At 35.3% G+C, this 22847-nt stretch overlaps 1 protein-coding gene across 5 annotated transcripts in view; it reads right to left on the reverse strand.

The window, feature by feature from the left end:
- Positions 1-5777: 5777 nt before the first annotated feature.
- Positions 5778-22847, reverse strand: part of LOC139958433 (uncharacterized) — a 45490-nt gene continuing 28420 nt past the window's right edge. For 2 of the 5 annotated variants that reach the window (XM_071955512.1, XM_071955509.1), the window contains 3 exons: positions 21312-21404; positions 19845-19918; positions 5778-9679 (listed from right to left, as the gene is read on the reverse strand). In XM_071955512.1, the coding sequence (XP_071811613.1) occupies positions 19865-19918; positions 21312-21404 (147 nt within the window). In that variant the 3' untranslated portion in view covers positions 5778-9679; positions 19845-19864. Of the gene's footprint in view, positions 9680-19249; positions 19314-19844; positions 19919-21311; positions 21405-22847 lie in introns of all 5 variants that reach the window. The other 3 variants (XR_011789784.1, XM_071955510.1, XM_071955511.1) reach the window with 3 other exon arrangements.

Consider the following 22847-nt stretch of genomic DNA (forward strand, 5'->3'; position numbering starts at 1 on the left):
TGTATATTATATACAGACACACATTCTAGTTTCAAATTTCTACGAATGCAATTTTAACCATTTTTCTATCTCTCTCTTACACACACAGAGACATACACACAATCGTCAAATTGTCTTCATTTCTCTCTATCTATCTATATCTTTATTTTTATATACAGGTAATAGATGCGAACAATACGTTCATATCACGCTCCAAGGCGCTAAAAAAGCATGCATTTTGGAGAACTCGTTTAAAGTTAGTCAAGCATTTCTCACTTTCAATCTAAAATTGATTTCTTTCAAAGATATTTCCCTCATTTCCGTGTGTCACTTAATCCGAAAACCACCCATGTGTTACCAAAAAATCCCGTCGCCCGTTAAGAGACAAATATTTTTGCTAAGAGAAATGGCTTCCCCACGTGTTCTCTTGAGATCTGACGCCTTTACCAAAACCTTTTGGATTCGAAAAGCTGCAAGCATTTCTAGGAGCAGCGAGCGTATCAGCGGAGCGATTAGCCACTTTTAACGGTTGGTCGCCCCGGCCGATCAACGCATTGACCTTATACGATTGATATATAGGAACGAAGTTGTATCTTTCTCTCCTTGTTTTGGCACTTGGCGACACAAATGGTATTTCCTGCTGACAGGCGGGCTTAGGCATCCCACCTTCCAAAAACAACCATGTGGCACCACGCAAAGTTGCAAAATGATTTGTGGAACTTGAAAATATCAACTTTTGCTGGATATGTGTAAATAAATAAATAAATAAAAAACAACAAATATGTGACAATTGAAAGATACAAATGTTCCATTGAAAGCATATTTTAGTGTGTTGAGTTTGGTATATTTGTACAATTTATCCATATTGAAATTGTCTTGTTTCATTTCACGTAAATAAAATATATAAAACGATTCTTTTAACTTTCGATCTTGTTTTTCGTTTATGTTTAAGGCTAAGAAGGTTAATATTTAAGGCTAATATGAAAAAAAATTGTTTCTGTGCGGACGTTTCATATTGTGTTGTTTTTTTTCTTAATGGAATAATTAGCGTTAATTAGATACAAAAATATTTGTCAAAATAAGTTGCATTTTGATGAAATTATTACAACAGAGAAAATTGATAGTTAAACAAACATTCGAAGTATATATCAGGTATCAATTAGGATAATTCAACAAGAAAATTATAAATTCCTAATTAAAGCAACTATTGGTGACGTAATTATGATGGAAACACAAAACACGATGAAGCTATTGTACTGACGAATAATTGTACAAAACTAATACCAAAGAAATAAGTACAATTTAATATAATTTAGTATATTATATATTCTGGTAGTTGATCATTAGTGTTGAATAAGTCATTCGAATAGCGGTGAAACGCAAACGTTAAATATGTTCCAAATAAGTTTATAGATGGTATCTTATGCAGATGGAAAAGATTTGATGATGAAAAGGGCGTAGTTGGATTTCTGGGGGGGGGGGGGCAGGCAAACATTTTCCAAGGGAGACAGGCAGAACCTATTTTCTAAAAACATTTTTTTTACCATTCCCCCACATCTCACCTCCCCCACCCCGTAAGGTGAAGTACTCAGAACTAATATACTATACTCTCTAAATTGATTAACCACTAACTAACCACTAGCTAACCATAGCTAACCACTCTCCTTTCACTCAAGTTTTAATGCACGATACTGTTGGAAGATCTATAAAAGGCAAGCCCAGTCACAACTCGATGTACAATAGCTACGTCTAGACACGTTTGTCCAAAACTTATCCGATTATCAGATTCATTTGAAGATTCATTTAAAATTAAGGTTAATTATAAAGACAACATTATCTCTCCGTTTTTGTTTTGTGTTCCATTTAAATCTGGAAATAGATACAAAAGGTTTCAGTTACACTTAATATAAAAGGTTGTTCTAATCTCCTAACTATTTGATTATGTAATTTATTCAAGTAATCTCATCCGGTATAACTATCTTTGTTCAAGAGTTTTGCTTGGTTAATTATCACAGTCAAGTATGTATGGTATGGGAGTTATATAGGATAATAGGGATTTGACTAATTTACGACTGCTCTATAAATGCTGGGTAAGAGGACGTTTATTTACTTAAATCTAATTATCAGGAAAGAGGTATTCATGACAGGTTGTATGGTTGAGCCCAGGCAAATGATTTCAATAAGCTAGTCCTTTCACAATCATTGTGCGTTTGCATGCTTCGACGTTGAAAGAATTCCTATATACTTTAATCTTAAATCTCATTAAGTCAATTCAACAGAGAGTCCACGTGTAATAGGTACCTCATCTTGGTTACACGTTTAACCTTTCCTTTTGTAAAAAGTAAAAAATAAAGCCTTTAAACACCAACGGCCTTCCATAATGCCGAATTGGACGATGGTCAATGCTGCTATCGTCTATAGAATACTTTTTAAGAAAAAGTCACCCAGGAAAGAACCTGGGCACGAAAACCAAACTACCAAACGACTGATCCGCTCTCAGCCCCAGTCCCCTTGCATCGGGACTGTGACTGTGTGATCATATAGAATCTATAGAATAGTGTAATTGTACCTCAACTAAGAAACAGAGGAAGACAAAGGTTGAAGTAAACTAACCGAAAGCTTCTAAATATCGGTGCTCCTTCAATCTTTAGTTGACTGTTTTTTACTTTCCTTCCTTCTCTAAATATTGACCTACTTTTGATAAGTGAAGTCTGTGAATCCTGTAAGCTACACTAGAATCATCGTTGGTTGCCTTCCTTTATATTCTACACTCTTTGTCGCCATGAAAGAAACCGCAGAGCCAAAAGAATCAAGGTTTGTCGACATGTCAGCAAAGACGCGTGACGTCATCTTGGCCATGCGCAGTAGTAACTATACTTCCACTTAACTTTTCATAACTAATGTGATAATCGACTTGCAAATTATATACTGTGTGCTTTTTACTTTGCGTGATTTGAATTTTCTTGAAAGCAGAACACATAAACTCATGCAGGCCTCCGTCGTTTGTTGATTTATGTATAACAAACTCTACTTCATTATTGTAAAATTATAAGTTGGAAATTTCAAAGATAAAATAAATAATGTTTGAACATACTCAAATCAAACTATAGTCAGTCTTTGTATAATGTCATTTACATAATTATATCTTCTTATTTAATCTGAAACAATGTGACAGGACCAACTTCAATAATATCAACATCTCGAGCACTCTGGAAAATTACAACGATAGATAGATAAGTTAAAGCAACATATTGAGCCTATATTGGACAGAAATGGATCCATCGAATGGATCCAAAAAAACGATTACATTCCTTCATAATTGTATTTACTTGTTGTGTTTGTTTTATATTATAGTAATGCGTCCTCTTTGTAATCGTTTTGAGATGAAGTGAGTGGAATTGTGTCCCCACCCCCACCCCCGACACCCTCCCGTCACCATACACCATTTCTATGGTCATTGCCTTTATACAATAAATGCATGGAACAAAAGTCAAATTTCTATAGTAGGATATTAAAAATTAAAACTTTGAAATGTTGAATTATAAAACCAATCAGGTAAATGGAAACTCACAGTGTTTCTTTAAAGTTACTATCACGAGTGGTAATAAATGTTTGCAGAGGCCACGGAACACAAGTTTAATGTCGTTAGATGTAAACTTTCGTTTTGACATTATTTGTCTATCGGACAACTTAACAATGGATGGACGTGCCATACATTATACGCAGCAAAGTACGTTAATTTTGCTTATATACTTTGAAATAATCATATAAATAGAGCGATTTGGAATACGGTAACTAACTGGTTATATATATGACTACTATGATGTCATTTATCCTGAGATACGTTACCAGACACCCCATCAAGTACATGAGACTTCCGGTTTTGCAAAACACCTTTTGCAAGTTTTAAATTTCATTGATCCCATAACCTGTGACAAATTAACGTTAATTAATACCCTCTAAACGATTAAACTAATTACAACTTCATACATGAGTATGACACTTTCCTTTTACCTTCATTGACCACATCACCTTTTGGGTTTTATATTAATTATTACTCTGTAAAGTTTCAGAGTATGATATCCCATTTCCCCATTGTTGAGGGGTTCGGCCATTTTGTCATCGTGGTTCCCATGCGTGGTATGCCTAATTAAAAACTAACCCTATTAATTCTCTCATCAAAGCAAATATAGTATATTGTGACATGTCCGTTATCGCACAGTGTGCTTGCTTGACACCTTCAGCGTCGGCGGACAAAAATATCAACCCTTTACCACAAATTTATAAACAGAGGACCTGATAACTTCCTTTCATCTTTCATCAACCTTCCATTTAATACTGCTCCGTATGTGAAATCTCATTCTCTTTTAAATTTCAGCAAATCCCAGGGACAGATCTGTTCTTTATCTATTTTTATCTAGCTTTTTGTCCCAAACGGCCTTCCTTAATATCATGTTAGCAACAGTGGTGGAGATAATGAAGTAATAAGCTTACTCAGCAGTGAAGTCGTCTGCTTGAACTCAGATGAGAAATCGAGCGTGAGTAATGCGGGGGTATCTTCCCGACTATCCCCTGTCTTGACTTTTTAATTTGAATCTTTCCAAGAGTCGATATAAACATATCTGGGTATGATCCGAACTTGGTATTTGATTGTAATCACCTTGCTTAAGGACCATAAATCCTTAATTAACCATACGGAAAGAATGACATCATTTTTAATTCCAGGAGATAGTTAATGAAATTTAACAGAAGTCTTCCTAAACAAGGGTATCGTTGGGGGCTATAATTTGAAATATATATGTTCAGCTGTATAGTGGATGTCTTTGTAATACCAGCGAGCAAATGATACACGGTTAGTTGGGTTTAATACCATGCCATTGTTGCCAGGTAGAAAAGCCAAGATTGAATTGTCGTACACTGAACTATAGAACTGCATCAATGCACGTTGTCACTATACGACATGTACTTTGCGCTGGGTTGTCACGTGACATGATTCTGAGCATGCAGTTTAAAGTGTCCACAAATAATGGGGTATCTCTCAATTAATAGCTATGACTCCTGGCGCGACGTTGATGGACCGGAAGTAAGATGCTTCCCATTGGCTTATTAGATGCTTCCTTATGCAATTCATTTTTATTACCTATGAATTCTCTTTCTTAATTTTTATTCCTTTTGATTGCCTTTCTTGAATTTTTACTCTTAAGTATCCCAATTATTTAAATTTTATACTGGAATATAAACTGAACGTAGGCTGAGCTTCCGCCTATATAACTCCCAGTAGTTCCTTTGATGGTTGAAAATGCAAGACGTAACCAATGCCGGAAGTTGCTCTATAGGGAGACATTCGCAAATGAGCAGTAAACTTGAAATGCATGACATTCATTTACTTTGTAACATGGAAATCAGCCCAGACTTTGAAAACATGTTCACTTTACAGCATAGCCCCAACACCTTTTACTCAACTAGCAGTGTTAACACTTCCGTGCCCACCCCCTCCCCAACCCCCCCCCCCCGGACAAAAAAAAAACAAGAAAGGGTATCCAAGAACTCCTTTTCTAGTATGCTACGTTTGAGTTTATGCAGATCAAAGAGCAACTCATTCCCCCCCTATATTTACGGTTTCCATTCAGAAACTCAACTTCGGGGCGCCAAGGGAAGGCTCAATGGATACCATTTGATAATCATAGAGAAACGTTGAATTTCGACCCGTTTCGTGGGAGGAAAAAATATTAAAGAGATCGTGTGGTAGATTAAATGAAGAGTTCACTGAACAAATGATGACAGCAAGACAATTTGACTGAATTTTAAACTGAGATAATATTTTATTTTCTTGCAAAATAATGCAAAAATAATATGACAATTTCATCTAAACAATTTTCAGATCAAGTGTTTCCTCCCACTTACCTCTTACAATATAAAATCTACAATGAAATAACCAACGTATCCAAACGAATCCCTCTAAATTAAATCAAACCAACCCGGACAGTACCTAACAACTTAAATTAAAACAAAAGAGGTGAGAATCATCTCAAAAAGCAAAGATAAAATCGTTCTTAATTCTAACAGTAAGTTAGATTCTGGGTATTGACACTTTGCGTCATATTTTTGTGCTATTCTTCAAACTCCGAATGCCGGAAACGTTAACCTACAAGAATAAACTATATAATTGTAAATCACATAAACGTAATAAATGCAGTAAGATCCCGTCTCTCCGTAACATCGGCAAACTATAACATCTGGCTCGTAATCTGTTTCACTGGCATATACCACTGTGAGCGAAAGTGGCGTCCAAGACCTTTTAGATTCTGGTCATACCCCCTCCCCTCCCCACAAATCGGTTACATAATAACAAATTGGTTTAATATTATATAAAGTAACACTACTCTCAATTAATTCGTCCATCCACATCCCCCCTCCTGCCACCCCCACCCCCCGCCCCCATCCGAAACCCTCTCATCTGGTTTAGACTAGTTTAATCAAAGTGATACATCGAACTCAAATATGTGCTTTTTCGCTAACTAGAACGACAATACATTTGAATTATTTCAAAACTTCCACCCCTCTCCCCTCCCCTTCCAGTCCCATCCTCCTATCCAATATCAATTCCATTGTAAGCTATACGATATATATATATATATATATATATTTGATATAGTCTCTGCATGGAAAGAGTGTAACCCAAGATACATATTTTATATTGATAACATTCAGATAAACTATGATTCATTGCACATGATTGAGCTGCGGCTAGACGAAAAAAAATATTTATATTTCACTTGCTTTTGTACCCCAGATAATCTAACCCCATTGAAAGAATATCGACCACATAATTTCCTTAAATAAATATTTATTTTCATATTGGTTATGTTTTTAAGTAATGTGAAAACCTTTATCATAGTCTGATATTCAGAACATGAAGGAATTGTGTCACACTAAATGTAACAGCTTAGTAATTAAAACAAAACAAAAATTAATTGGTGAAAACTTTGTCAATGGAAGCGCTGTAGGACAGACTCAGTTCAGAGGATAATATATTTGGTAAGGAACGGAGTTTTTGTTATTCAAGAACAATTCCTCAACAATATTTTCATAAAAAAGCCTGTTGTTAACCACATTTGGCATACATCCCATTTATGATGTTAGGTGTCTATGTTCCAAAGATCATGATACCAGCCTACCACCCGATAATGGTGGTCACTGAACGGAACATGTCTGATCACGGTACTAGCCTGTATATTTGTCGCCACCTGGGTCAAATCAACAGATTATTCATCGCCACTGTGTATAGTTGCCAGATACCTATCGTCATAATGATATTCACAGTTAAGTGAATATCTGTCATACCTTTACAATAACATTTAAAAGCTTAAATCATACAAAATCAAGAAATCCCCTTTAAAGCCCCTCCATGATCTTGCTTTAAAGTTGGTTGCAACTTTAAGTAATATCTCAGTTATAATTTGTAAGACTTTCTGATAATATCTTGGTTCAAAGAAATAGCAACAATTTTTTTTTTTTAAATGACATCATCAAACTGAAATATGTACATCAATAAAATAGTGTTGAAGCAGAAGACTCCACAAAAACCTTCATTTTTGCTGCTCCCCTAAGATAGATTTCAATGCAACAGGCTGTTCCCTCTTTAAACTTTAAACCAGGATGGATGAGAGTACTCCAGCAAGCTTTAATAACGATTGTTACAATCATTCAATAAAGTAAAAACAGGGAAAAGGTTCATAATTTTATGTTGATGGGAGAATCAACTTTTATGTTTAACATGGTCCCCTCCCACATCCTTACAAACCTGCCCACCTCCCACGCATTAAAATAGTTTTAGTAAGGATCAATTAAATCCACCCTCCCCCCCTCTTCACCCTCTAACATACATATTCATGTAAGGGGAACTCCATTCTGCAGCAATGGCACCTACTCTGTAAGAAATCTAAAACAAAAATTGCTTTTTCAAATTTTCACTTGAAATTAGCTAAAAGCATTATCAAAAAATTAAACAAAAGTGTCATACAAAAGGAAAAGGTTGAAAGAATTTTTAGTAATTTTAAAGCCTATTATTACAGACTGAATTTTTGTTTCTCTTTTTTGTTAGGCTAGCATCTGAATACGTACAAGCTAAAGGCATAATCAATATAAATTTACATGAATTATTACACAGAGAAAAAATTTCAGGTTCTTGCCAGTACATCTTGGGGCAAGTTTTCAAGTCAGGTCAAAAGAGGCAAAGAAACAATCTTAATTAAAGAAACAATATTAATTAAGAACAAATCTTAATTAGGCACAGTTGTGGAAAGAAACCATCTAGTAACAATCTAGTTTAGGAAAATCCAAAATATTGATGACACTAATTATTCCATTTTGTATTTATAATTTTATCGTCAATTTTGGGGTCATGCTCAGTTTATTGAAACATACCAAATTTCTTTAATCAACTTGAGGGGTTAAAATTCTATCTAGAGAAAGCAAAATATTTCCCATATTTTTGTATACATAAATCTCAAATTATCATGAAGAGTCATAATTTTACAAAGAGAAATTCAAAACGTCACATATTTAACTTTGCTTCTCTAGTCACAACGTGCTTTTGGATTTACAAATGGAATATCTGAAACCACTGTATATCAGTTCTGTTCTGAGAATTAAAAAGTAAGCTGTCAATATCTGTTTTATTCTAGATGTCTGCTACATTATGGAATCATTTTTAGTCATAAATGGAATATGAGGGATACCTTGTCTTTAAGTAAACATTCAAAGAATTCTCTTGGAATGACATCATAAAATAACAATAAGTATTTCGTCTCTGATTGGCTGATCATCATAACACATAATTCGTTAATACCTCCTACCAAGGATTTGTTTAACCTGTTTAACTGAAAATCGTTCAATTAAACCAAAAAAAGAAAAGGTAATTAGTTTAACCAATCAATGCCTAGAGCACCTGTACCCTGATTCATATGCAAATAATGTATTGTGGTTCTAGGTTTATGTTTGGTTTCAAAAGTCACAGATTTTGTCTTACATAATTTGTGATATCAATACGACATCATTAACTAATTAATTGGGAAACCACTCAAGAATGAGGGGTTTGTAAAAGCATTTAACATATTACTGACTTATAAACAATATGATAGTCAGAATGATATCTCTTGAAAGGAAACCAAAATGTTCTTGACCTCAGCCACAACCATAGTGATGACCTCACCCTAAACCATGGTGAACCTAGCCCCAATCTTGGTGACATCACCCCCAATCCATGCTGGGTGATATTCCCTGTGTTAGGTTATCTGTGAAAATTGCTTCTTTGTCCCTAGGGGGGTCCTAAATGGAAGAAAAGTTGAGAACCAAGGCATTAAGGTTATTAAGGTTTCTGCGCTGCTGGGACCTTAAAACTCTTTTGTATTAATAGTACTGCAGCGAGTAATAAAGATATATATACCTCCGTCCATCTTAGTTCCCATTTGTGTGAAATAAATTATGAAATTATCAGAGATTCGTTCGAAAATTAAGACATTACATAAGTCTCTTTTCCCCGGACTTGGTTCCTTCAAACTCTGCTTTGATTCCAAAGACTACGGATAGAATCTCGGACAGGTTCTTCTCTTCCGGGATATATGGTAGATGGCAAGGTGATGAGAGATGAGGCAGTAAGCTGATGAACGAGTCTTCGTTAAGGGGACATGATGCGACCCTGTTAAAGCAACAACAAAAACAATGAGGGGTAAATAAAGGGTGAGATCGGTTAATATGATATGTAGTTTTTTTTCGTACCTACATTTATTTGTTTAGTTCTGTGCCAGAGCCTATCGGTACTAATATAGTTCCATACTTTGGAAGAGGAGACTAGGGTGGGGGGAGAGAGGGAGGGAGTGATGTAGAAGAAGGAACAGATAAAAAACAAACAAGAAAAGAAATAAGAGGAACAAGAGGACCATTCAAAATAAATAAATTCCATTTTAATGAACCAGAGAAAATGAGATGAGATGAACAATAAAGAAAAAAAAACAAAGATAGGGGAGGTAAAATATGATAACTCAGACACACCATTGTGTAATAAAGCTTCATCTGTTTCTATGACTACTAACTCTGTCCCTCTTCCACCCCCCCTTATTTTCCTTACTGCAAGGGAGAGAATTCTTACACCTACCCCAAGTTAAAAATAATAAGTAATAATAAATTTGATATAAAATATGGTACTGCAAACTATGATCCAGACTGCTACACAAATGTGTAGCAGTTTTTGCTACACAAATTTGGCTACACAAAATAGATGTACGTATGTCATTTTACCATCTCCATGGTAACAGGAAAAAATTTCACAGACCCAGGGAATTATTTATCCAGTATAGCATTGCAAACTTGCTATGCAAAATGGTTAAATTTTGCTATGCAACTTGAAAGATATATAATAGAATTGGGGAGAAAGGAACCATATAATTTTATGAGAGAAAAATTTTCAAAGCCCTCAAAAAGCTTCTACACAAAGTATGAACACTAAATTATATTCCCTGAAACCGTTTACACAAAGACAAAGATATTTAGCAGTTTTTTTGTACAAATAATCTAGAATACATTCTTCAGCGTACAAGTCTATATCACAAATCAAATTCACCAACCTAAAAATCGCTTTGCAAAACTGTGAATACTAAACTTTATGCCCCTGATCTGTAACCGTGGGTTACAAGAAAAAATTAAATGTGATATTGCTTCAAATATTAATATCAACTGGGCAACAACTTCTTCATTTAAAAACTGTGCCAATGACACAGCCAGTCGGTCTGATTCGAAGAACAGACCAGAAACTTGTAGGTTAATGGCTTTATCGGAATGTTTTCTCAGTCTCATTCCAATGAGCAATAAGAGATACATTTTCTTTGGTTTGTAAGGAGGTAGAAATAGATGGTTGCCACAGTAGACCAGCAGTGACATGACATCCTGCCACAAAAAAATTAGAGGGAGAGAGACAGAGTTGTCCCTTGTGATTACACTACCAGGTGAGACAGAGGTTGATTACCACATATGCCTCAATCTTAAACTGTTTTCATATCGTTCAATATTAATGAAAAGTCGTCTTAACGCATGGACAACCCTTCGTTAATGTAATAACTTTGGATACATATATATGTAAATACATATATATAATTGAAATCATAATGAGTTGGAAAATTCAGAACAGTGAAAAAATTTCCAGCCTCCACCGGGATTTGAACCCGGGCCTCCCGCTTTATATGCGGACACCCTAACCACTAGGCTATGGACACCGATTGTATGTCCAGAGGTTCGAAAGGAAGGTCGTAATTCCACTGTAAGCGTTTATCACCTGTATCTTTACAATACTATATCAACTCTATATCAACTCTTCTAGAAAAGTGCATCTACAGACCAACGGAAAGACCTCTTTATTGAAGGAACACTTATAAAAAAGCATTTTCATCGTGTATTGATTGGAAAGTAGTCCTGATAATTTTATTGTCAAAAACAAAAAGGAAATCTGGTCACAAAATGTACAAAGTAACTATTAACAGTGTTACACAAGTTTGATCAGATTTCCAACTCACATTCAAATCTGCTTAATTGCAAAACTTTGAAAATCATTTGTCATTTATCCAATCTGATTTCAATTTCACTCAAGTTTTGTACAACAACCCCTCCCCCCAACCCCCCCCCCACCCCACGCCACTTACAACAAATTTCAATCAATCCTTTTAATTCCAGTACCAAGGAACAGTTCTCATACAGGTCTCATTTCAGACAAACCTCTTCTGTGATTTCTATAACACATTTTGGTAAGGAACCACATCATAAAGAAAAGCTGCAGCAGGCTGCAAAAAAAGCTGCAGCTGCAGAATAAAAGCTGCAGCAGCTGCGGAAAAAAAGCTACGGAAAAAAGCTGCAGAAAAGCAGCTGCAGAAAACAGCTGCAGAAAACAGCTGCAGAAAACAGCTGCAGCAGCTGCAGAAAAAAAGCTGCAACAGCTACAGAAAAAAGCTGCAACAGCTGCAAAATCTTGCAGAGATGAGAAGACTCAATATCAAACACTAGGGACCTGCATTGCCTATTGGGTGAACGTGTTGAGCACAATAAATATATCCAATGTATCCAATGCAGCCTAGCTGCATGAAGCTGCAGCCTTTATTAGCACACTTCTTTTGACACAATACCTAAATTGAAAACATGTTTCTATTTCAAACTGAGCTTAAAAATAGAAGAATTTTGACCTTGAAACTATCAAAAATATCAAAATATAATATAAGACTACTGTAAGTGGGTCCAAACTTTTCGTTTATATTCAAAGAGAGGGATCTTCAAAAGTTTCCTTAGAACTCAGAATGAATCACCACATGCACTCCCTTCCTTCCATCCTTCTTTCTTTCCCAAGGTCTGTGTTTCTCATTACGAAAAGAAAGTAACGGAAAGCACCCATTGTCTAAACTTACATTAACCCTGACACACAATGCAACAGACATTGGTAATAGATGCGAATCTTTCAGTCTAGGATAACTTTCAATTTTAATAGTATGAGAATTATCATCATGATGAATAAAACCGAGGTAGATGCTGTGTTAAATATTATTTCACCATCATTAACTTTCGGAACTGTCTTATCGCATGCTAACATTTTGTCCAGTTGATGGGAGATGGGTCTATAGGCCGTTTGTGGTGTGCACTGAACTGGCACCAGTTATAAACGGCTTTACTGCTTTCTCTTCGGGACTAATTAAAAAAGCAAGTCTAACAAAGAAATGTGAGAATGATAAACTGATATGATTTTAATCTATAGATGTTTTGTTTCTTTTAAACTATCCCGTGAGTTTTCACCACGACCTGATGGGCTTTTGTATGGCAAATCCATTACAACCAAACCTGTCCTCAGTGGTCAATGAAATAGTTCCTTCTTAATGATCCTTGAGATGTTAATGGAGCGACTAACGATCTCAACCACAGCCAGATTTCTTAATCTCACTTCAGTGTATCAAGGGTTGACATCAGCTGGAAATCATTCCTTGTAATATTCATAAAAATTGATTGCATTCGCTATCAAAATTCATTTACTAACTGTCCAGATAGCTGAACTCGCTCGATGCATCAAATTCCACGCAAATGTTGAAAGTCTTTGGCATGCAACCTTCAGAAGGAGCAAAAATCCTTGTAATCAGAGAATTATTTTAACGTCAAAAGTTTGTATAAATAACAGAGAAGAATCTCAAGGGGAGTGGGGGAGTGGGGGGGTAGTTAATGAGTTACTGTATGGAAATAATTCAAGTTTACAGAAATATAAAAAGATTTGAAAGTGTAAATACATTCTGTAATTTGGAAACAAGATACTAACCAGTGACCTCAGACCAGTAAAGTCATGTGACAATAATAATCTGAATCATCAGGCTCTATGTTGAAGTATGACGTTAACTACGACATGAAGCATATGCTGTACCTACAATGTTAAATGTCTATATCTTGTGGCGTGCCATTTATATGCTTAGAGGTGCTTATCATAGTCACAGGCTATAAGAAGCTCAATAACTGTTGTTATCTGAGATTTCAACCCAAGTACCATGTGACACAAATTTTGAAAGGACTCCATGAGGTGTGAAATTAATTTTTCTTTTCATCAGTATTAATGATGCCATGATATTACAATGTACAGTGTGTATTGTAAACTGACCAAAATGTCTTTACAACTACAGCGTGACTGCATTTAGAAACATGTTTTAAACGTGGCTTCAAATCAGAGATCCGTCTGTCAAATTTGGCTAATCAACATGAATCTAATTTCATAATGTTGATATGAAATTATTTTCATCAGTACATAAATTGTATGTTATCCCCCATCCAGAGGCGAGAAAAAGATATGGAGCATCTACCCTCATCCGCACCTACCCTGATCCTCACCTACCCTGATCCTCCCCTACCCCCACCCCCATAGCTGTCATCATCCTACACCCCCTCCCCCTTCCCATAGCTACATCATTAAGATCAATAATGCTCCTAGTATACCCTGTACAGAATGTCTAAATGTGTTACTGTACATACTTGGGTATGTGTTACTGAAACTAACTATGAAACAAAACACCCAGTATATCTACCACAGGAAACGAGAAGCAGATGGGAATCGAAAAATCAAAAAGATTTCACAATAGAGATTAATTACAGCTAAACAGTTCAGGTATAACACAAACTTCATTTCATGTTATTTTAAGCAGAAAATCAAAACAGTTACACAAATTTTTTGAAGCAAAAAATGCCATTTTTCACAACTGGTAAAATAATCTTTTATTATGATTGACTGACCTTTTAATTAAAAAACAACAAAATTCAGCCCGCAACTATTTTAGCAGGATTCCCAGAGATGATCGTGTATGAAAAGAATTTAGTACTACAGTAAGTTCTACAAAAAGAACATTTGTGGTCCAGCAACAATCCTAGGTGCTTCTTCCAGCAAAATTTTGGCAGATGGTTTAATTTGCTATGTGACAAATGGTAGATCATAACTTTGTAATGCAACTTTGTATTGCATATGTATATGTTAAACAAACAAAAATTGATTAAATGCGATATAGGTCTACAAAAAAAAGCAGTTTCACTCTTTGGAATATATAGCAAGTAAACCAACTCACAAGGCTTCTATTCAGCTATTTACTCTAGTTTCCTGATGGTTTGAGGAAGAGTTAGGCTGATCTAAAATAACAAATTTTTGATCTCAAGCACATCCAAAAGTGAAAACTTAACATAGCTTATTCCTGAGGTATCTATTCTTGATCTCTCTACTGTCATACCTAAATATTCATATGACATTCCCCACACCCCCTCTCCCCCCACCCACCCCTTTCCCCAAATAAGCTAAAAAGACCAAAATTGTCACCAGCACGCCCACATTGTACAATTTTAATTACTAATTAATTTGTTGACCCACCATTGTTTCTTCCATTTAGCCATTCTGTATATGATGGTTTTTAAGATGGCATCGAAAACCGGTTCAAAGCAAAACGGCCTCCTATTCTATTTTCGTAATATCTATTATCTTGTGCATATTCCATTGTACTTGTGTTGTTTCAATTGTATCAAATTAATATATTCATTTCTCAATGCTACTTCTTTATGTATATGTTAACCTATTTTCTGAAATTTTAAGGGAAGTTTGAACATGTTCGAATTAGAAGCAGTTCTGTATTTCCAATTAACAAAAAGCAAATTGCTCTTAATGGACAGTTCTATTAACTGATGGTGATATTATTCTTAACGATAATGATCTTTATCTTTCTTTCATTCCTATTGCATCACATTAGCGATTGGGCTTGACACATCATCGTAAACCTCTTAGATTTGTCTCTCTCTCGACAAAGTGACGAGTCTCTCGTGTTTTGACTCCTCCTCGGAATACGAGATAGAAACATGCCGTCATCCATGTGGGACCGACCGGTGACATTTTGAATCTTTTACAACTTTACCAGTACTGCTGACACAATTTGTTTCTGGTAAAGTTGTAAAAACAACTGAAGCGTTGCAATTTTGTAATATAACCCACAAAGGCAGAATTGTGGGTTCTTAGCCTGATTACGAGCGAGATTATTCCAAGAGCTGTTGATATTTCATTTAATACTAAACTCATACTGCCCTCTGTTACTTTTCATTAGAACACTCTTTGACTGTCACTGAACTTGTTGGATGCAATTTGTACTGTAAAAAATGTTATGAATTATTCATTTTTAGGCTAATTAGGAATTTTAGGAATTAGCCCATAATGAAGGGCTATGAATTAGCCCATGAATTAGCCCATGAATTAGCCCATAATGAAGGGCTATAATGAAGGAATAATAACCTTATTAATAGCTTCTATTATCTAACACAAAAGTAATATATAGTTAAATGAATAACTGCCAAAAAAAAATTGAAACAAGGAAAACTTCCTTTGCTCCTTTCCATAAAAAAAATTATTGGTTAGGCCAATAGGTATAGGCCCTATCAGTTAGAGAAATTGCTGTTATTCTACGAAGGTACAGTAGGCTAATCGTTGACATAATTTTCAAAATGATATCCTTTTTAAGAAAATAAAAGGTTAAAAAAAATTCAAATATTATCTAATTTGTGTTTGTACGTAATTAAATCAGCAAACTGTAACATCTGGCTCGTAATCTGTTTCATTGGCATATACCACTGTGAGCGATAGTGGCGTCCAAGACATTTTAGATTCTGGTCATACCCCCTCCCCTCCCCACAAATCGGTTATATAATAACATATTGGTTTAATATTATATAAAGTAACACCACTCTCAGTTAATTCTTCCACCAATTCCCTCCCTTCTGCCACTGCCCTCCCTCCTGCCCCATCCACACCCTCTCATCTGGTTTAGACTCTTTTATTCATCAAAGTGATACACGAATTCAAAGATGTGCTTTTTCGCTTACTAGAACGACAATACATTTGAATTACTTCATAACTTCTACCCCTCTGTTAATTTTCATTAGAACACTTTTTGACTGTCACTGAACTTGTTGGATGCAATTTGTACTGTAAAAAATGTTATGAATTATTCCTTTTTTATAGGCCACTTAGAAATTTTAGGAATAAGCTCATATTGAATAGAATAATACCCTTATTAACTTCTATTATCTAACACAAAAGTAGTATATAGTTAAATGAATTACAAAAAACTGTCTAAAAATTGAAACAATGGAAAAATTCCTTTGCTCCTTTCCATAAAAACATTATTGTTTACACCAATAAGTATAGGCCCTATCAGTTAGAAAAATTGATGTTATTTTACAAACGTACAGTAGGCTAAGCGTTGACATAATTTTGAAAAAAAAATATCATTTTTAAGAAAATAAAAGGTTAAAAAAAATTCAAATATTTTCCAAGTGGTGTTTGTATGTAATTAAAATTTTTATACTATAAAGTGATTTGTCTGATTTCAATAAAGTAATTTATGAATTATCAAGACGTTAATACTGCCTGTTTATTTTCCTAATTTGTTTATGTATCTATTTTTAAAGAAATAAAAAGGAATCATTAAGTTTCAGTGGTCCGACATATCTTCCTTTCAGTTTTCTATCATTTACTATGTGTTTGAAGACCTATCAAAATTGGCTAGCTTACCTGTTACCTTTTTTTGTTAAATTCAACAATTTGATGTTCCGTTTTCAGACTAATTGAGGCAACTATTGAGCAGACTTTTACAGCTATTAACATTTTCAGGTTAGTTGGCAAAATTTTCAATCAGATAAAGGTTGCCAAGAAGGATATAACAAATGAAGCAAAAGACATTTTCTTGGTAAACTTTGGGACCTGATTTTTCAGATTTATATGTTCGACTACATGAAACACCAAACGTTTGCTTTTAAAAAAAACAATTAACGTTATTTACGTACATTTGACTTCATGATGTCACTAAGAAACAAAAAATTGAGATCTGCCGGTGATAACTTGAATAGCTTGATTTAGGTTAGCAAGTCTGCAAGGGGTCACAGAACCTTAACATTGTTAAAAAGCCTCTTGCTGGTATGAGATGGGGGATACCAGGTAACTAATGGAAGACAATGCTACGTTATACTATTCTTAAAATATGTTTATATTCCAACCGCATGCATATCATAAACTCAACTGCTCTTGTTTAATTCTTCAATAATCACGACAAGTTCATATTTTCTTTGTTTCTCCTATCAGTTTTGAACTGTATCTCTTCTTTTTCTCCTTTCCCAATTTTACAAATCCTAATTTATATCACTCCGACTTGACACTTCTTTTAAACAATGCACATCTTATTAAAACTCAAACCTATTTCTGACTAGGAACTCTTTAAACTTACCGTCAAACGTGAATTGACTCTATTAACTAACTCATCTTTGATTACCACGATTCTATAAAATATGTGAAAGCCAGTGAAAGATGTACTATATTCCCTGCAATAAACTGTCATCTCTGTTCTAAACAACTGTCGGTCTTAATTGATATATGTTGTCAAATTAATTTCAAAAGCTTATAAAACCATTCACCTGCAACAACAGAAGTAATGAAGATATGGGGTGAAAAAAAATGGTATCAATCAAAGAAAAATGATACAAAAATAAACTGCAGAGATGTTCCTGCATTGGCAGATGTGACAAAGAAAAATGAACAATTTCATATTTTAAAAAACATGGCAAGAAAGGGTTAAAAAAGATCTGAAGATTACTGAAAGATGAGTGTTTAGCAGAATTGCAGACAAGTTTCAGCACCATTAGGTCAAAACCCACATCCTCAGAGCAAAGGACATCTTTCCACAGAAGTGACAGAAGCCAAACATAGGCTTTGCAGTATTTGAATATGCAGCGAAGTCATGATACGCTGGCAAGAAATAAGATTTTATTTGTTTAATTCCCTCTCAAATTCAAGACCTTTAAAATGAGAGAGACAATCTTACAGCTGGTATAGTCTCTTAGGTTTTACAGAGAAGTCCGAAAGCTGTATATCAGAATTTTGATATCAGTACGAGGAATAATACCCATTTTTCTGTTAGCAGACATCCCTCGAAACACGGTAAATTACTCTTGAACAACTACTGCTATAAAACCTGGAAAGTGCTTCCAAATGATATAAAACTGTTAAATCTTATGTAACGTTTAAGCGCAAACTTAAAGCCCACCTAATTGAAAACTAGGCTGACTGAGTATTGATTATCTCATGTTTATTTTTCTCTACTCTTAATTGTTACCTTCTTTCATTGTTTTTTGTTATTTTTTGGTCGCTAGCTCGATAAACTACTATTGTTTTTCTAGTGTCCTGTTTATACTATACCACTTTGTTCTATTGTTCTTATGTATAGATGAAATAAATGAAATGAAATTTGCACTCTAAAAGCTTCATGGAAAATCTCATTTAATTTTTTTTAAATCCAAAATGAAAAATCAGTTTTCAGTCGGTTTGCTTTTGCATGTGGAATATTCTTCAAGCACAGCGTATTACCCACGCTTAAATTAGAATGACCATATTGAAAATACCTTTATGGTTGATAAAGCAGAGTGAAACATTCCTTCCAAATTTTCCAACCCTAATATGGACCTACATGAACATGCATGCGAAATGCTATAATACCGGTAACCAAAAGTCTATTTTCGATGGATGGCTAAATTCAGGCTAGGAATAAAGGAACTGTTTTCTGATTTGACTTTTCTGCGTAACACCCTGTACATGCCAAAAGCTCAAAAAATGGTTTTATTTCATCCCAGAGATATGAAAAATGTTCCCATGCGGTCCTGCTGGTATATGATTTTATGCATACTGTACCAGACTATTTAAAACAATGACTTCATATGTTGCCGGGTGCATAAGTAACGGAGAGCGGCCCTCCCTCCAAGATCGCAGAGAAATAAACGGAAGAAAGCAAAAGATAATCATAAAGAAGAAAAGAGAAAAAAAGAATGAGGGAAGACAATTGAAGGGATCCAAAAACAAGGAAAAAAACTATTTTTTTGATAATTCTTCATCCTGCTTTCTGTTTCTTTTTATTTCCCATTTATTTTCTTCTTCTTCTTCAAGTGACAAAATATTCTGGGAAAAACAATTGGAAGCAGCAGTCTGCACTTCAAATAACTGACACCTAAAACTTGGTGCGACTTAACGACTGGAAACACTGCCGATCTAACTACCAGTGTCACATGCTGTCACTTAAATGTGACTGCGTGACTGTGTGACTGATGCATAATTTGTAGGGCATCGCAGAAGACATCTCTGAACAATGTCAAGTACAACCACCCAGCTGCTTTCAAGGCAGGTACTGTAAAGTGGTAAACCATGGAGATACCCATATGAGGATGCCGGAGCAGTTTGTCATGCAGTAAGAAAAAAAAATAATAAACTTACTATGTTTATAAAAACCTACCAAAATCGACAGAATAGACTCTACGCTAGCTGATTTGGCTTGGGAGGTGCATCAGAAACTGAAATGGAAGTGGTCTTAATGGGTGAGGGTGGGGGGAGGGGAGAGGGGGGTGCACAGAAGGAAGACAACAAAAAAACAAAAATAATCAACAGAAGTCATAAATATGACAAATAAAATATGGGTGTGATTTAGTAACGACATCGACATGCAGTCAGAGAAACGCCACGATTGAGGACGATCGTTGACATTTTTGGGTCCAACGATAGTGCGGGGCAGGAGAAATAGGGAAAAGCAACAGAACCCCTAGGTGACCATTTTATAGACTAATATGTAGGTGGTGGGAAATTGATTATTTATTGAAAACCCTTTCAACAGATCCTAGCTGTGAACTGGTTGTTAATTTTCAACCCTAATCTGAGTTCACAATATTTCGGTAAAGAAGAACACATTTTTCTTCTTTTAAGTGAATATTATTAGGATGGTAGGATATGACTCACCCCCACCACCCCCCACCCCCACCACACCTTCTCCCTGCTTTCAATTTCTATGACTCCCTACCAATTTAGAATACCTTGCCCACACCATGTGAACTATGTTCATTAATGATCGACATACTCCTCCAGTCCAATACCGAGCAATACTACTGAAATGACGTTCCACGGTAAACAGTACCAAGGACAAAGTGCTACTTCTCGCATATATGATACCTGATATATTACAATCACAGACCTCATTAGCAAACTATCTTTTCAAATTAAAATGAATAATTTGATTAAATCAGACTCGGTGACTTTGCAAAGGGGAAACTCAACAGACCACAAATCTTGAAAGATCAGCATTTCTGATTAAAGAAAGTATAATTCAAGCTGAATAAAATATCATCAAGACCTAAAATCAAAAGACAATTATGATAAATTTTCATAAGGGATCAAGCTTTCAGGTAACTTGTGGCTATACCCTGTGGGATGTCCTCAATGAAGACAGTCCCACCCCCCCCCCCCCCAAAGGAATGGTTTGGATTGCACGTACTTGAATGTGTAGGTGTGACAATTAACCTTAATCAACGACTTAACTATTTTAAAATCCAGTTAGAATTGTCTGGAAACAAGACTTCAAAACCTCGTTTTTAACTTCAACGTTTGTCACCTCTCGCATCTTGATAAAGAAAGCAGAAACCCTGAAAGTTACTTCCAAGAAGTTCAAATTAATGCTAAAACCACTCTATACTGTCCTCTCATTTCATGTTTCAAAGCACTGGTACTGACAGTACAAACAGTTTCTAACCTCTATGGTCTCTAATATAGAAACACAATGCTTCATACTGCTCATACTGTCAGTACGAGTGCTTTGAAGCAGGATACGAAAGTACAGTACACACAAATTTGTGCCAACTTGGGGTGTTTAGAGGGTTAGAGAAGATTTTACATATTCATATCATAAAAGATTCTGTCAATTTCCTTCACTTACCAACTTCACTTGCTTGGCTTCTTCTTTGGCAAGAATGTCCTTCGTTTGGTCCGGAGAGAACTTCACTACAGCTGCTATTACTTTTGCCATCGTCTGAAAGAATATTCAAAAATCAAATATGAAATTTTCCTAGACGATGCTTTAAATGTGGTAATTTTTTAACCGCAAACAGGCTGTCTTTAGTTATAATGTTACAATTTACCTACCAGTCAAAGCAAAAAATTGTGATTTAAGTTATGGCCAGGACAAAGTTTAACAGGTCCAAAAATTTTCACGAGTGATATAATTTCCACGAGTGATATTGGTATATCGATTTTATCAAGGTTTATCATGATGTTATAAAACTAGAAAATTCAACAATTAAGGAACGAAGGACAAAAATCAAACTTATTTACTACCGGTGTTAAAGTGGTAAAACTGGGCTGGACTTAAATAAAATAAAATGTTCCACTTTTTACTTGATATTCGTAAGTGACTGGAATCTCGATACTTCTAGTATATGGAAAAGTATCAGACTTTCTTAAATTTTAAAGCACCTGTGTTTGATATCAGTTCAAGAGACTGATAGTGCAGTGAACGTTCACCAGCTGCGAACACGACCTCCGGCTTCAAAAGACACTTTCAGGTTTTAATGTTGGAGAATACATTATATACAGATTTCACTTTGATCCAGAAGAGTTCTACTGATCAGAGTCTCTGATGAGGCAATCAATCAGTAACCAGACAATGTGATTCGTCAAAACATTGGTAAACCTGTGACTTAAAACCACTCGAGATGGCGAAGCCAGAGACGACCGCATACATCAAGTCATGCTTGTGGAATTATTCAGATCAGAACCACATTTCATTAGATGTATGACATCAACCACCGAGCAGAAAATGGAAAAAACCTAAGGTTCATCAGAAGCAATGATATAAAAATTCTAGCCCCCTTCTTTGCTTTTACAAAGCTGAAAGGACAATCCACAGAACACTCTGCTCAACCAGAAAACATCCTTAAAACTTTTGCCCTGTTTTACATCATAGCTAATGAAAGACAAATTTATACAAACTCCACGTTTTGTTTATCAAAGCAGAACCAAAACTGACAAAACACTTCGCTTATCACTACATCACAACATCGATCTGAGTCCATAAGTCACTCTGCGTCAGAGGAAACATTTTGAGCCTGGAGCTCCATGCATGAGATTTGCACCCCCTTGCTATGCCTTGCCACCCACTACCCTTCTATCCCACCCCTAACAGATACCCAATGTGACAATTTTTCTTCCACACCTCTGCCGACACAACCAAATAACAGGACAAGATGGCTTAACGACTCTTGTAACGAATAAACACTACAGCTATTGAGACGATGGCATCAATTTTTTTTACCCTTTCTTCTTCCTCTTCTTTTTCACAGGAAATAAATAATTTATAATGTTTATCAAACTTTGGATAAACCTAGAGAAGCTTGCCGAGATTTAATATCTAAACAGACAGGCCAACATCGAACGAGTTATTCAAAGAGAGATGCCGATGAACACTAACCACGCA

Source organism: Apostichopus japonicus, chromosome 18 (genome assembly GCF_037975245.1).
Source record: "Apostichopus japonicus isolate 1M-3 chromosome 18, ASM3797524v1, whole genome shotgun sequence".
In the NCBI taxonomy this organism is placed as follows: domain Eukaryota; kingdom Metazoa; phylum Echinodermata; class Holothuroidea; order Aspidochirotida; family Stichopodidae; genus Apostichopus; species Apostichopus japonicus.